Source organism: Myodes glareolus, chromosome 20 (genome assembly GCF_982192425.1).
Source record: "Myodes glareolus chromosome 20, mMyoGla1.1, whole genome shotgun sequence".
Classification (NCBI taxonomy): Eukaryota; Metazoa; Chordata; class Mammalia; order Rodentia; family Cricetidae; genus Myodes; species Myodes glareolus.
Window position 1 is genome coordinate 27,520,297 of NC_142045.1, and position 16,892 is coordinate 27,537,188.

General features: G+C 39.0%; 1 protein-coding gene across 2 annotated transcripts in view; it reads right to left on the reverse strand.

Moving 5' to 3' along the window:
- The window catches only part of Rnf13 (ring finger protein 13), an 80,207-nt gene that overhangs the window by 3,785 nt on the left and 59,530 nt on the right, over positions 1-16,892 (reverse strand). For both annotated transcript variants that reach the window (XM_087899499.1, XM_087899498.1), the window contains 2 exons: positions 16,558-16,663; positions 8,903-8,996 (listed from right to left, as the gene is read on the reverse strand). In XM_087899499.1, the coding sequence (XP_087755625.1) occupies positions 8,903-8,996; positions 16,558-16,663 (200 nt within the window). The remainder of the gene's footprint in view (positions 1-8,902; positions 8,997-16,557; positions 16,664-16,892) is intronic.

Here is a 16,892-nt window from a genome sequence, read left to right on the forward strand (position 1 = left end):
TTGTAGAAAGCCCTTGTAGTCCTGGACTAGTTATGAAGGGACAAAACCACTGCCTCATCCCATCTTGTAAGTTTATTTATTTATGTGTTGCCTTGGAAAATAAAATTTTAAAGCTACAGTAGTTAGGTGCCTGGTAACTTAAAATAAGAGAAAATCCCTCCCCCCGCCCCCCAAAGTAGGTACTCTTGGTCAGATTTGCACATTAAACGTATAATGGTGAGGTTAAGGAACTGCACAAGATCACACAAGATCTCTGTCAGGCCCCATCCATCTTTTAGAGTGTCTACTACCTCCCGACAGTGCCATGTTGGGAAACAAATCTTTAAAACATAGGCCTTTAGGGGGCACTCACTATTCAGATGATAGCGTGCCTTTTGCTAGGATGTTTCTACTGGGGCCTGACAGAGTGATATGAGTGATATGGATATGTCAGCCAACTCTGAAGACAGAATAAAACACTTTACAATAGCAATACTAGATATGGGTTCTATAATAATCCCAAGATACCCAAGAGTGAAGACTTTATTATGATCAATTTTGAAGATCATAATAAGAATAGTTCTTAAAGAGAAATTCAAATAAGGCCTTAAGTCTATATTGGATCTAGAAAAGGGGAAATACATAATTGAGAGAATAAAGAAAAGTAAAGCATTTTCAAGTCAATAAACACGCTGAAGTTGTGCAGAATAAGTAATAAATACCAGTGGAAGGTATGGTTAGATGAGTGTAATTGATCCAGAGTATGAAGAGCTCTGAACACCAAGAGGAATGTGCTAAGGTAAAATGGCAAACAACAGAGGACACTGAAATCTTTCCAGTAGAGAAATAGATAGTGGATTACACGTGGCAAACCCTTCATCGAAGAGCTGAAAGGAAACAGCAGCCTGAGATATATAGTGAATACAGAGACTATAAACTACTGTCTGGCATTTCCAGGATTCAAGTATTAAAAGTGGGTTTACACAATGCAATACCAAGCCCACCATCTGAAATTTCATGACCAGACACTGCTAATAGAAGCCTGAGTACAGTAAAAGACAATGTATAAAATAAAAAGTTAAAGCTTTTCATGAACTTGTGTTTTATTTGACATTAGTATGATATAACCTGAAATAAGAACAGAAGGGAGACTGGGAGAAAATTAGCCACACAAGCAAGTTGGTTGTACAAACTTTTGTTTTAGCTCAAACTTAGTAAGATAACTAATATGATAAGCTGATTTGCATTTTTGTGGTACATCTTATCCTTAAAAGTTGTATAACTACTGTCAAAGCCTAACTATAATCCAAGCAAGTGTGTGTGTGTTTGGAGGAGAGTGACCGTTAGTGGATCACTCACTACAATAGTGAATGTGGTACTGTCACAGGGAGTCATACTCTCATGGAACTATCTGGAAACTGCTTGAAAACTGGAGTCATATTTTCCTTTTAAATTTTCTAATGTGTCTTTAATAGTGATAGGCATGCATTCATTTACAAATGTATTGGGGAAAAAAATCAATCCTGGTAACTGAAAGGAAGAGTCCTGCAGGATACAATAGAGACTGTTCAATCACAAGTTCAGATTTCTTTTCCTGCAAAAGCTAAGACATCCGAAGCTCACCTGGCCTACAGGATTTCGAAGATTCTCCATCTGTTATGGCAGTTCTGGACTTCCCTACTGGCAGCCCACAGACATTCGTTATTTGAAAAGACACAGCTTTTCATTGCCTTTCCTCTAACTGAGCAAGATGAATAGCACGAGTGTCACCAGGAAGCCAGGTTAAGTGGGTTCTCAGGTCACAGCCCAGTGGTAGAATGAAGTCTTATGGCTCATTCTTTCTACTATACCATGCTAGGGGAAGTGCTGGCCTACTAAAACATACTAACTGCCAGCTTCCTCGTTACTGTAACTCTCTTAGGCCTCCCTCCCATGCATGTGGTCTACAAGCATAAGCAATGTTGAACTTCAGAAATAAGAGAGAACTGAGGAACCAGATAGAGAAAATAGAGTGACTTGTGATGCCACGGCGTCCTGATGCTCTGAAATTCCTACAGGAGGGATCCCTGTAGGCAAGACAATATAACAACATTCTTCACTGAGGTCTGGTTTCTACTTAGATGTAGACCCAGGTAAGAATCCCACTGCTTTCTTTAACACACACACACACACACACACACACACACACACACACACACTCACACACACACACTGGTTTTTTGAGACAGTGCTTTTCTGTCCTGGAACTTGCTCTGTAGACCAGGCTGGTCTCAAACTCAGAGATCTGCCTGCCTCTGACTCCTGAGTGCTGGAATAAAAGTCATGCATCACCACAGCCAGCTCTTTAACATATATTCAAATTAGAGAAATTTTAAAACATACATACATAAAAATATACCGTTACAAAACTTAATCTTCAGTTACCAAGCTTAAGAATTTTAATGTTCTTTTATCTTTGTTAGATCTACTTCCAGTTTTTTCTTGAAAAAAAAAGTTAAAAGACAATACGGAGTCATATCATTTTATTAAATATTACTATATATCAAATAAGAGCTTTAAAAGCATAATCACACTAGTATCATGCCTAATAAGAATAAATGACAGTTTCTTAATATCTGAATTAATACCATTCAAAGTAAATTCAAAATTTAACTGTTCTGAAAATAATTTTCCATAGATGTTGCTGCCACCAGGCCAGCTGCCTGCTGTCACGTTCCCTGCCATCACAGACTCTTCCTCCTGAAGCTGCTTTGGTCATGGCTTCTATCACAGAAACAGCAGAGTACCTAAGATAGCTATAGATCCGTGTCAGTTTGTTTATCTGTGTGGGATTCTGAAAACATGGCGCTCTGTAGCTGTTTCCTCTGAACTGTAAAATCCCTGCATGTTATATGAGACTCATACTATTCCAGAGGCTCATACGCTTAAAAGACTCACATGACCCTTCTCACAGATTGTATATACTCAGCAAACTACTGTGGGAGAGACGAGACTTTAGCAGAGCGCTCTGCTAGTTGTGTGGGACACGTCAGGGTGCAGCTCTTCTGAGTGCACCCATGCTGGGGTGCACTCGGGGACCTGACTCCCTTGAGTTGCTCATACTCCTTTAAGTAACCTCAATAACTCCATTGGTTCACTAAGCTAGACTAAGGTGGCGTTATTTGTTTGGTCTGTCATCAGTGCCCTATCTAGGGTAAATAAACATTTATTCATTACCTCCCAAGAAAAACTGCACAACACAATTGGCACCTGAATAGGGACTGATATAACCAAAGATGAATTGGGGAGAAATTGTGTGGCCCATGGTATGACAATAAAATGTAACTGGGATAGATCTGTCTGAGAGTGTAGCATATGTGAGAGTAATTCTGATATAGCCATTCTCCTTGTGTGATATGGATGGAGAGTATCCTTGCTGTGCAGAACTGGCAATTCCAAACAATGAGATGAGATATAAAGCCAACGCCAAGCCACCTGAAAGTGGGCCACTTAGACTGACCATCTTCTGTGTGGAATGAAGTGTCATGCCTCCTTGATGAATATGGGCCCACCTCTCTCCCAAAGAGCTGACAGACTAAAGAATGTGTTGCAACCCTTAAAAGCACAGGTGAGATGAACTCAAAAGCAATTTGTGACATAAGTTGCATGGTTTTTCCATGGGCAATAAGATAGGCAACTAAGGCTCAGCTATCTTCCAGAAGGATATCATCAGAGCACAGGAGGAATTACAGTGGGAAAAAGTCATGTATTTTCCTCGCAGTAATGACTGCTTTGGCAGGAAAGGTAGAAACAGGAGAAAACAAGATGGAGGTGTTGGCCTTTTATCTCCTAGAGTTGGCAGGATGCAAGGAAAAGAGTCCAAATTAGATCTCTGCTAAAGAGCTATTGCTGGGTGACCAAAAATTGGAATGGGGTACAGTAAAACTGATGGAAGACACCAATCAGGTTTGACCTAAAGGCACTTGCCACCAGGCAGTTGACCTGAGTTTGATACTCAAGCTCACATGGAGGAAGGAGAAAATCAACTCTTAAAAGTTTCACATACGTGCCCTGTGACACCTGTACTCCCCCTACAAACAAATACAGGGGGAGAGAGAGAGAGAGAGAAATTTTTCCTCTTTTCAGCAATGACCTTGGGAGTAGATAGGGCCTTAGTGGACTTGCCAAGCTCCATGGCAGATGTAATCTTTATAAGGTAGAAGGAGCTCTGGTAGATCTTAATTGCAGTCTAGCAAGTAAATGGAATTTAAAGTCCTGAAGCAATCCAGAGGAGCTGGAAAGGGCAAAGCAATCAGAAGGGTCTATCTGCGCCATTCAGAAGATCAGTGTGGTCAGACCTGTCCTGGAATTCCTGAACAAAACATTAACAGAAAGACAACTGTGTTAGTTTCTGGAAGGCAGGAAACTGTTGCCTGAGCAATGGTTCAGAGAAAATATAAATGATAAAAACAGTGCAAATGAAAAGGATTACGCTTTCCCTGGGGGTGTACAGTATTTACACATGAACACACCATAGGCTCTGTATACATTTCTTCCCCTGTTTAAAAAAAGTACACTGGAGTTAGAGATTTATCACCCAGACTGGGGCTTTCAGCAGCCAGTTGTGCCAGTGAAATGAAAGAGACACAGTGCTAGCCTGAGCTTATCAGAACTGGGGACCCAACTCCTGTGGCAGGCACAGGAGACTGTTGTTCTCGCTTCCCCTTGGGCCTGATCCAGGCTAAGCAGCACAAACCGGCCTCACTAAGACTGCTGGGTATTTACAAGGATGCACAGAGACTCCATAGCAGATGCAGCAACACACTAAGTTGAGATCAAGTGACTCATGGAAAATGCCTGTGGGTTATATCCAGAGTTAGATGGATTAGTGTCCCCATCCATGCTGCTGCACCAAACACTGCTCTTTGACAACATCGTTGATACAAGTGATAAGATCTTTCCATGCAGTAATGGATCTTGTGAACACTTTTTTAATAGCAGCCCAGGACAGCCGCAGGCCTTCAAAGACTGCTACCTTCTGTAAATGCTAACCCTTGTGTCTTACAGATCTGGAAAAGTACCTGGAAGGACAGTAAAATTGTCCCTATTCAAGTGTTTGAATGAAGTCACTGTGCATGGGTAGGAAAAGATATTCCCAGGAGCCATAAGGTTGCTAGGTAAAAATCTTAAGTCCCAGGAGTAGGTTGTCTTTCTATGGCTTACTGGCAAAAGAATCCCCTGGTACTACACAAACCATAAAGTTATTCTCACTGCCATTGGCTGCACACCAGCGCCAGAGGGTATGACCCTATTTCTAAAGATGGCACACACTTTGGCTTCAGGACATAGGGAAATGAGCCTGAGACGAAGCTGAAAGTCCCCTCCCTTTTCGCTACAGTAGCAGACTATGCACATTTCTAGGGAAGAATTGTTGCTGATAGTTCTGCTCAGATACGGATGCTGTGCACTGCACTAACAGCACAGCAGGCACGCTGAGCACACAGGTGCGACAGCGGCATGACTGTTGTGGGTACAACTGACTGCTTTTTAAAATTAGATTTAAAAACTGCTCCACAGGTCAGAATCCATGATTGGTTTTACAAACAAACAACAACAACAAAACATGGCTAAGGAAGAAATAATCATTGACGGGGAAGAGGGGACGGGAGAGTGGGGTGAGCCAATCAGGCTAAGATGTATGAGAAACTCTTAGAGAAACCTAGTGCTTTTAAACTAAATTTAGAAAGTAACAAAAGGAAGGAAGGGAGGGAAGATGAGGGAGAGTTAAAATACAGATACCCTGCATGGGTGGACAATGCTTCCCTGAGAAGACCGATTATTAAATGAAAATTCCTTGCCAGCAGTGGGATACCTTTCTCTGAGCTACTGGTCAGGGAGGCCCAGAGGCCTCTAAACAACATGGGCTTTAAAAGCGGGGAGGAGGGCATTGATGGTCAGATGCACATGTTGGGGTGCCTAGGAGATGTAAGAGGGAGTAGTGGGGTGCATACAGTCAAGATAATTGTTTGCCTATATAAAATTCTCAAAGAAACAAAATATTCCTCTCTTTAAAAGACTATTCAGTAAGACTATTCTCTTCAATAAATGATACTGGACAACTGGATTTCCATATTCCAAAAATGAAATTGGAGCCCCACTTCAGACCAAATACAAAAAGTAAATGAATTTATGTGAAATATCAAGATGGGGGAGTTTTAAATTGGACTTTGGTTTTTAAACAGGAAATTCAGGATTATACAATGAAATCAAGAATACAGTTTTACGGAAATAGAAGTTACAAGCTACCAGATGACAGATAAAGCACGTAAAGCCAGTGAAGGCTGAACTGCCAAACAAATCCAGAAGGGGCTCTGGAGAATATATAAAAATTCTCTTTTTTTTTTCCTCTCATTTGCAAATTAAATTTTACTTCTCATTACTTACTAAGGCAAACAAACAACAACAACAAACTGGAGATTAGAGACTATATAAAAGCTCTTGCTACCCATGAAGCGGTGGGTATTCTCCCACAACCGACCTGCCATAGATTATCGAGCCTATGTCTAGTAAGGATCTTTCTCAAATAAAGGTCTGTTTGTCCTTTTTCTGAAACAACAACAAAAAAGCAACCTCTGTCCTTTCCCTACTTCTAGTCCATCAATAAACCGACTGCATCCCATCTTCCAGACGTAGCCAAAATTAGAAGACTTTACCTCCCTAATGGTTACCCAAGCACATTTATAATTAATGCAGTAACGTGCTATTCTGCTATTTGTTTATATCTTTGATCCTTTACTGCTATTCTTAATAGCAGCCGGGGGAAAAAAGAACTTTTTTTTGTTTTGTCTTTTTGAGACAGGGTCTTGCTATGTACCCATGACCTGGAACTCACTGCAGAGACCAAACTGGCCTTGAACTCATCTAGATCCACCTGCCCTCCCCTCTCTCTCTCTCTCTCTCTCTCTCTCTCTCTGCTTCCCAAGTGCTAAGATTATACGAATGCTAAGAAGAAAAGAGAAAAGAAAAAAAGGTGCTACATCTGCTCAAAATTCTACATGGCTACTCTTCTGAGAGGAAAAGCCAACTTTGCAAATCCCTTCTAAACCATTTTAACCCGAAGTAGTCTCAATATCCTTGTCTTCATTTCCCTCTTCTTCCTTCTTCGTTATTGCATGTGCGTGTGTGTGTGTCCACACACACACATTTAAAACATGCATAATTTTAGTTAATGCTCCCTGTCCACCACATAGATACTAGGGATCAAATTCAGACCAATAGACTTGGCAGCAAGAACCTTTACCAGCTGAACTATCTTGCCAGCCCTCAATGTCATCTTCTAAAAATATTTTGTTTTGGGGGAAAAAAAATTAAAGTAGGTCCGAACACTGAGAGGGGAAAGTGGACACGGGCTCCCACAAATACCCACAAATAGTCTTCTCCAATAGAATCTCACTGGATATTAACCACACTTAAGGGCAGGCTTCATGCCCAGGAGTAGTTCACAACACAAAGCAAACTCAATGGTATTTTCGTAGACTTTTTTGACTCATATTGCTTTCTTTGGATTTTTTGTCTCATTGGTTTTTTGCTTGTATATTTTGGTTTCCTTTTTTGTGTGTGTTTTTGTGGGGTTTTTCAGTGTGTGTGTTTCTTGGGGTTTTTTGGTTTGGGTTTTGTTTAAAGAAAGAAAGGGCATGGAGTTGGGTCAGTGGGGAGATGAGGAGGCTCTGAGAGGACCTGGATTATCTCGCATTATTCAAGAAAAAAATGTCTTTAAACTAGGGATTAAGAAATACAAAACTAAGCATTTAAAATGGAGCTTTAAAAAGAGATTCCTAAAGCTAGCCCTTCATACTGGGTCTGATCTGTAAAGAACTTTTAGATAACTCACCTTATATGCTAGCAGTTTATAGCCTCTTTGTCCCTTTTAAAATTGAAATGTATTGTCTTACATCTTTCTTATTGTTATATTTTTAGAAAGATAAAATCGTAAATGACAATAAAACATTTAGTTATATGGAAAATGAAACTTTGCTTTTTATTTATTAATCATTCAATTATTTACTTATGTATATGGGCAAATTTTGTCTGTACATATGTCTGATGCCTGGTGCCCATGACAGCCACAGAGGGTGTTGGAGTGCCCTGGGACTGGAGTCACAGATGGTTTTGAGCTACCATGTGGGTCCTAGGAATTGAATCCCAGTTCTTTGGAAGAGAAGCCAGTGCTCTCCATCCACTAAGCCATCTCTCCATCCCCTAGAACTATGTTTTAATGCCGTTTCTATTTTCACCTTATGTTCCTTACCCTCTTTAAATAGAACATTATATTGGTATAAAAAATGAAGTCTGGGAAGTACTAGTTAAAAGGATTAACAGGTATATACCTATATTAGGAGCTCTCTAAACACAGAGAGGAAACTATGCTGGCTGTAACACAAAACCTGGACTCCTCTCCATCTCTGCCAATACACTTCAAGCCTCAGCGAAGCCCCATTTCCTTGTGTATAATGGAAGGATGATGATAAAATCCATTTCATATTAGCATAAAAATTAAGTAGCATGCAAAACGAAAACACCTAACAGCTACCTGTGGTTTTAACAGCATAATGTAGTAGTATGTAACACGGTGAGAGCACAGTAGACTACCTTGGTGCAAGGGAAGTATTCTTTTTCTCTGACATTGTCTACTACGGCACATGGCAGTGGCAATACACTTTTTTTCCATGTTTACTATTACTTTTACATTTTCTGTCAATTCCATACCTTATTCCTTCCTTTATCAGGATACCAGAGGATAAAAATATCTCTCATAAACATTCATTATTAATGTTAGTGTTGGGCATGGTATATAGCGAGACTCAGAATGTAGTATAAGTATGGCCATCATGTATTCTGACACATACTAAATGTTATTATTTAGAAAATAACAATATTCACTTACCCTTCTTAAACTTATGTACAGGGAGTTTTTTAAGTTGATCTTTACGAAGTCTGTTTCTTCTGTTTCTATGTCTGTCCTGGACAAATTTTGTGATCTAAAGATAGAAAAAAAAAAAAAAGAACAGGTTATATACAAATAGAAAATTGGCACTGAAATAAAAAAAAACAACAACGTTTTACATATATGAGTGCTCTATCTACAGGTACACCTTTGTGACAGAAGAGAGCATCAGATCCCACCATAGACGGTTGTGAGCCACCATGGGGTTGCTGGGAATTGAACTCAGGACTTCCAGAAGAGTAGTCAGTGCTCTTAACCTCTGGGCAATCTCTCCACTGCAGCTTCCATGATGAGATTTTCCCTTTCTCCCCTGCCCTTTTTCTCTTAAATTTTATTTATTTATTTATTTATTTATTTATTTATTTATTTATTTATTTTTCTGGGGGTGAAGATGAGGTTGGGAGGCATGATGTGAAAGACACAAAGAATAAAGATAGATAGATAGACAGACAGACAGACAGACAGACAGATAGATAGATAGATAGATAGATAGATAGATAGATCCTAACAGAAAAGCCCAGAAGTGACAGCTTTAGAGGAAAAAAAAAACTTTACATTTCTGGGTAGCTGCTGTAAAAACAATTCATTTATTCAATTCTAATGACATATTATTAATTAAAACATTAAGTTAAAAGTGATTAGTTAATTTACATATTATTCTTTGAATTTCTTATTAATGAAGTTTATCTTCTTAAAATTATTACATTTATTTACTTAAGTATCTGTTCTGTATGGTGTAGCCTACACAGGAGCATGCAGATATCAGAGGACACCCTGGAAGAATAGGTTCTCTCCTTCTACCATTGGGCTCCAGGAATCGAACTCAGGTCATTAGGCTCAGCAGCAAGCCTTACTCTCTGGGCCATTTTGCCATCCCAAACTTACTGGTAGTGACATTATAAATAGTCTATAACTAGTTTTTAGAAAAATACAAATAGTAGGCTACAGATTATGAATACTTTAACTAGTTAAAAACAATGGGAAATTGAGGCTACAGAGATGGCTCGGTGGGTAAGAACACGGGCAGCTCTTGCAGAGGGCCCAGTTTCAGTTCCCAGCACCCACATGGAGGTTTACAATCACCTATAACTCCAGTTCCAGAGGAAACAACGCCCTCTTCTGGTCTCCATGAGCACCAAGTAAGTTGGTATGGAATACAATTCAGAAATGAAAGAATGAATAATCAACATATTCAACAATTTACATGAATCTCAAAAATTATGCCAAAAGATAACACAAAAGACCACCTAGTTCATAATTCCATGTAAAGCTACTGAAAACAAACTGCAATGAATAAAATCAGGTTTATCGATAGCTAGGCCTCAGAGTCAAGAGACATCAAGATTACCAAGAAACATAGGGACATTTTTTAAGGTGATGGACATCTCATTATCTAGACTGTAATGGTGGTATTTTTATGCCTGTGTGTTTGAGTACATATATATATATGTATGTATGTATGTATAATCATACATATATATAATTGTATAAGTGCTAAAATTTACTAAGATGTACAACTTAAATATATGTGGGTTATTTTATGTAAACCATACCTTAATAAATATTCTAAATGTTTTAAATAATAAATGTCTTAAAATATTAAAAATAACAGTATGAGGTATGAGGCTAGGAATATAACTCAATAGTAGAATGGTTGACCAGTTTATACATGGCTCTTGTTTCTAAAAAGAAAAACTCCAGCAATATGATATAAGCTTTAAACAAGTAGTAAAAAGATAAAGAAAACATATATAATCCAAATTTACATTAAAAGGCTGAATAATATGCAGACATTGATCAACTATGTATAAATACAATAGATGTAAACAAAAAAGTTCATCAATCTTAAGAGAGTATATAATAAGAAAAAAATTCAGTTTTATACTATTTACAAGATACTATTAAAACTGAATGATGCCTTAACATTTAAAGGGGTGGATGAATACAGCTATGCAGTAAGCACATTAAAGTAAAAAAGTCGAATAGTAAAAAGAATATTTCATCAAGAATATGCTGAAAACTATGGGAGCGATATGAAAATTCAAAACCTCAGGGATCTGTATCTAAATCAAACGCATTTAAATAGGAGTGCTGCACTAGCTCTCACTGCAGGTCACAAAAAGCCCGTAAAGCGAGCGAGGGTGTGCTCTGAGAAGAGACACACAGCGGCCCGCAATATGCAGCACTGGGATGAAAACCACATTTGTGTATGTGGACTGAGGGCTCAAAACATTTTAATCATACCTGTTTCTTCTTACTTTGTTGAATTTGGCTACCAGAAGATTAAGAATAACAGTGTTCTGTTGCTTAGCATTGTTTTAGAAAATCTAATGTAAAAGCGCAGATAACTACAGTCAAAGTTGCACAATTTGTGAGCATACTGAAATCATTAAATTATTATGCATTTTAAATATGACAATTTTCTACTACAGGGATTTATTTTTAAGTTAGACAAACCCACAGACTTAAATGAAAGGACATATAACCTGGCGTTCTCCACATCTGTGAACAACATTTATAAAATGTGACTACAAAAGGATGCCACAGAGCAGGTGTTTGGAAATTACATAAGAGTTCATAACATGCTTTCTGACCACAATACAACTAAATTAGAAATGTGTAGGAAAAGACACTAGAAGAAAAAAAAAAAACATGTCTGAAGTTCAAAACTTCAGTAAAGTAATCCGTGAATCACAAAGCAACTCACAATGGGTAACAGGTTTCTGGTGAAGCCTCTTTACCACCTAGAATCTCAGCAGCCCAGAAAAGACCATGAATTATGGAGGGAAGTGAAACACTAACTCACTGGAGGAAGAGAGCTGTTCACTGAGCCATACAATTAGACAGCCTTAACCACTCAAATATCCAACAGTAGCTTTGAGATGGTGTGGGCTACCCTAGAACCAACCCTGAGGAGCTGAACAACAGCCACAGGTGATAGCAGGCTGGAGTACAGCCAAGTACACCTATTTACTCCTCCAAATGTACCACAGGGATAATTTTCTTCTCTCCTAAGACAGAAGGAGCCAAAGAGCAGAGAAATTGAGTTCCCTTCGCATAGAAGGAAAAACCAAAACAATCAGAACTGTCTTACACAGGGATGAGGCCTTAAGTATGTTGTGCAGCCCAGTCCCAGTGGATCTGTCTACAAATACTCCCTCACCTAAGTCTCAGGGAACATTGCAGAAAAGGGAACAGAAAGATTTTAAGAGCCCAAGGATTAGGGAATTTGCTGTGAGATTTTGCTTCCTAGTAACACCAGAAGGTACACCCATGAAGTCTCACCAAGACAACTGCCCAAATGTGAGCTGAACAAAGATGACAACAATGAACACACCAAACTGGATGGAGAAAAGCCCGGGAGGCTAACAAAGAACTAACTACAGGCAAGGAAAGCTGCCTTTCCTTGGAGAAGTGGTCCTCCCTAAGGAAGAGCACACCAATTGGTTGTCCAATACCAAAAGCCCCCAAAACTTAAGTATTGGGTAGCACTATATGAACTTAACAGGTTATATTTAGGAATATATATATTCCATTCTTCTATGCATACAATTAGCTTTAAGAACATAGGCCATGAATTTGAAGGAAAGCAGGGAGGAGTAGATGGGAGGGTTTGAGGGGGAAAAGGAAAGGAGAAATGTAATCAAACTATAATCTCAAAAATAAGACACAAATCTTTTCTTTTTTCTTTTTTTTTTGAAAAGGACTTTACTTCATCTAAATCCCCTAAGGAACAACAGTGTAAATAAGGGCAGTGAAAAAATGACTTTAAGAACAAAAGAAAAAAAGGAGAGAGAGGGAAAGAGGGAGGAAGGAACTTTTACTTCCTGAGGAACTTTTACAAGTACTGAGATTAAAGGCAGGTATGGTAGTACATGCCTTTAATCTTAGTACTTGGGGAGGCAGAAGCAGGGAAATCTCTGTAAATTCGAGAGTAGCCTGGTCTACATAGAGGGTTTCAGGACAGATAGGGCTACACAGAGAAACCCTATCTCAAAAAAAAAATGAAAGAAAGAATAAGAAAATTATTTTTATGTATTTTGTTCACTGATAAATATACAGGTCCCAAAGCAGTGTGGGCCTGGTTTATCATGAATGTGGAATGAAACTCTACTTCTTTGAAAGACAATTAAATCACATAAACATCTAACAACAACAAGAATACACAAAACTCATTCCACACGTGACAGAAATTGTCTTAAAGCTGTTAGTGAAGTATATGAAGAACTGAAATCACTTTGTCTCACTACACTGAATAACTTCCTAAAAATATAATGTAGTAAGAAGCTGGTTTTCCAAGAGAAATGGAGACCTTTATGCTGACTGTCAAGGAGAGATATCGGGATGAGAAAAAGTGGAGCTGCTTCCAAGAAAGGAGGTAGAAAGGAAGAAAGTGGAAGTCAGCTTCAGAAACTCAGAATGGCAGTAACAGAACCCGGAACAACGTAGAGAAGCAGATGGGGACACACGGACATACAGACACACAGATACACAGTTTCACCAACCACAATCCCAATCATGGCTTACTGGTAGGGAGAGAAGACATGACCACCTCATCTCCAAAAACTAAGCTGGGTGACCATGGTGAAAAGAGACTTGTCCAGGGGACAAACTTCTAGCCCTCACCAGCCTGCAGTGCAATTTCTGGCTTAGGTAAGAATGACCCCTCTGGCAGCCAGTGTAGTAGAGAGGAACCCCATTTTATCACTATGACTAGAGAGTGAGCTTCTAACAGGGAATCTATGTTTAAAACTGAGCAAGATTAGGGGCCTGGAAAAAGAGCAACCACAAGCCAGGGAGTTATAATTTAACATGGCACAGCCCTTGGGCAAGAGACTTATAAAAAGCAGGAAGACACTTACAAAAAGCGGGAGGACCAGATGCTGAAATCTCCTATAGGAGGGTTGGTTCAGGGTGCTGAATGAATAAGCCCACTTTTGCTGGCCAAAACAGGTGCATTGATGGAAATAACCATACTATCTGATAGCTCTGGGCATGGGATCTGACTCTTTAGTTGCCTATCTGCTATCCATAACTACAGAACCCAAGGACTCTGAAGTCCACCAGCATGGGGACTAACACTTAGACTGTGAACATAAGAACACAGGTCCTTCCTCTGTACACATCTCAAAGCTGCAGCTGATTCTTATGCATTTAACATATTTGAGAGATTGCCCCTGCTAGAACATTAGCTACTCTCTTGGATATAAAATAGGGAAAATTAAGAGAATGAGAAGACTTGTCTAGCCCACAGACTGCTAAACTAACTGTGACCGGCAGAGGTCCCTGGTACATAAAGAAAGCTCTATTAGTGGAGACACTTTTGGTGGATAACGGACACTTGAACAACAGACTCAACACCAGCAGAAATCACATGACTGACAAGAGGCAAGTTCACCTGTCCCTCTGCGCATGCCTCCCCACCCACCCGCACATCTCATGCACTTAACTGGTAGTCTACACGTTTTAGAACTCCAGCACTCCCCCCACCGTGCTTTTTGTCTGTATGTACATGCTCATGTGTATGCACATGTGTGTCCTGGCACACATGTATGAATGTGTGGAGGTCAGAGGTAGAAAGGTGTCTTCCTCAATATCTACCTTACTTTTCTGAGTCAGGGTCTCACACTGAAACTGGAGCTCACACGTGAGGTGAAGACGGGCCTCAGAGATCGCCTCATCTTCACCCCAGCCCTGGGATTGCAGGCGAGAGAGATGACACTGCTCCTTATGCTTGGACCTTAGGCACTCTGCTGACCAAGCCATCTCACCAGCTCTTGTTTTTATTTGTAGTTCTTTCCTTTTCACATCAGTTTTAGCAGTGAAAGTTGATTTTTTTTTAAATTCCCCATTGTACATTCTTCTAAGTTTTGTTTGTGTTTTTTCCATTGTTAAATAATCTTTTCCTTTCCCAATCTTGTCCCCTCCTACCATGTTTCCTCCTTTCCCCCTCTCTACTATACTTTTAGTACTATTTTATCTTGTAAAAACTCACATGTATCTGGGAGGAGGAGGAGGAGGAAGAAGAGGAAGAGAAGGAAGAGGAGGAGGAGGAAGAAGGAGGAGGAGAAGAAGAAGGAGAAGAAAGAGGAGGAGAAGGAAGAGGAGGAGGAGGAGAAGAAGAAGGAAGAGGAAGAGGAAGAAGAAGAAGAAGAAGAAGAAGAAGAAGAAGAAAAGAAGAAGAAGAAGAAGAAGAAGAAGAAGAAGAAGAAGAAGAAAAGAAGAAGAAGAAGAAGAAGAAGAAGAAAAGAAGAAGAAAAGAAGAAGAAGAAGAAGAGAAGAAGAAGAAGAAGAAGAAAAGAAGAAGAAGAAGAAGAAGAAAAGAAGAAGAAGAAGAAGAAGAAGAAGAAGAAGAAAAGAAGAAGAAGAAGAAGAAGAAGAAGAAGAAAAGAAGAAGAAGAAGAAGAAGAAGAAGAAGAAGAAAAGAAGAAGAAGAAGAAGAAGAAGAAGAAGAAGAAGAAGAAGAAGAAAAGAAGAAGAAGAAGAAGAAGAAGAAGAAAAGAAGAAGAAGAGAAGAAAGAAGAAGAAGAAGAAGAAGAAGAAGAAGAAGAAAGAAGAAGAAGAAGAAGAAGAAGAAGAAGAAGAAGAAGGAAGAAGAAGAAGAAGAAGAAGAAGAAGAAGAAGAAGAAGAAGAAGAAGAAGAAGAAGAAGAAGAAGAAGAAGAAGAAGAAGAAGAAGAAGAAGAGGAGAGACATGGGTCAATATTAGCTTAGTATCATTTTGAAAATCACTTGGACCTCTAGAGTTCTGCAACCATACTCTTAATGATGGTCTTAGAGAAACCATGCATCATTCCTTTAGTTTAAGCCCTCATAATGTTTTTTCTTTACATTTTAATATGAATTTTCTCAAATTCACTTCTAGATGAAGTTGGAGAATTTGGTGATACCAATATACCACTACCTAGACTGTACAAATGATACTTCATTTCTGTATGCGAATTCATGTGTCTTACTTTTTTTCTCCATAGTTTTTTTATTATTTCATTTTTTTAAATGTATGAGAGTTTTGTCTATATGTATGTGTGCACTATATGCATGCCTGGTGCCCAAGGAAGTCGGAAGAGGGTATCAGATCCCCTGGAACTGGAGTTACAGATGGTTGTGAACCACATAGGTAATGGGAACTGAACACATTCTTCTGTAAAGAACAAGTGCTCTTTCTCACTGAGCATCTCTCCAGCCCTCCTTAGTTTTTATAGTCCATTTCAAGCTAAGCTATAGATATCAGTATATGCCCCCCAAATACTGTGTGTATACACATACAATATGTATGAGGATACAATTTAATAAATTCAAACAAATGCTATGCATTTGTGTACCTCAAATTTCTATCTAGATACAGAACATGGTTCTCACCCGGGAGAGTTCCCTCCTACCCTTCCAGTAATCCTTTACCCATCCCCAGGGCCTCATACACAATTACTGTGTTTGTTCTTCTTCTCTCACTCATTCACACTATATTGCCTTCTCTAGAACTTTAAATAAATAGACATATTCCATATGTACTTATAAGGCTTCCCTTACTTAATTTGTCAATAGTTTTTTGATCTACCCATAGTATTTTTCATAATTATTAGGAGTTAACTGACCTACCATAAAAATGACTATCAGGATGAGGCAGATACCCACTATGATGAGGAAAGGAATCAGATAGTACTCCAAAGGAAGACTCAGTTCTGGAACTAAGATTACATGGCCCCTAGAAGAAAGAAAAATTAATAATTGAGAGTTAGTAACAATTATTAAGTTATGTTATTTTAAAAAGATTAATGACATAGCCACTAAATTCAAATCTACTTTGCACATCTCATTTTCTAAGATATGACTTACATAATTTAAGACAGAGGTTCTCAACCTGTGGGTCAGACAACCCTTTCACAGGGGTCATCTAAGACCACCAGAAATTTCTAGGAGTGATTTCTTATACA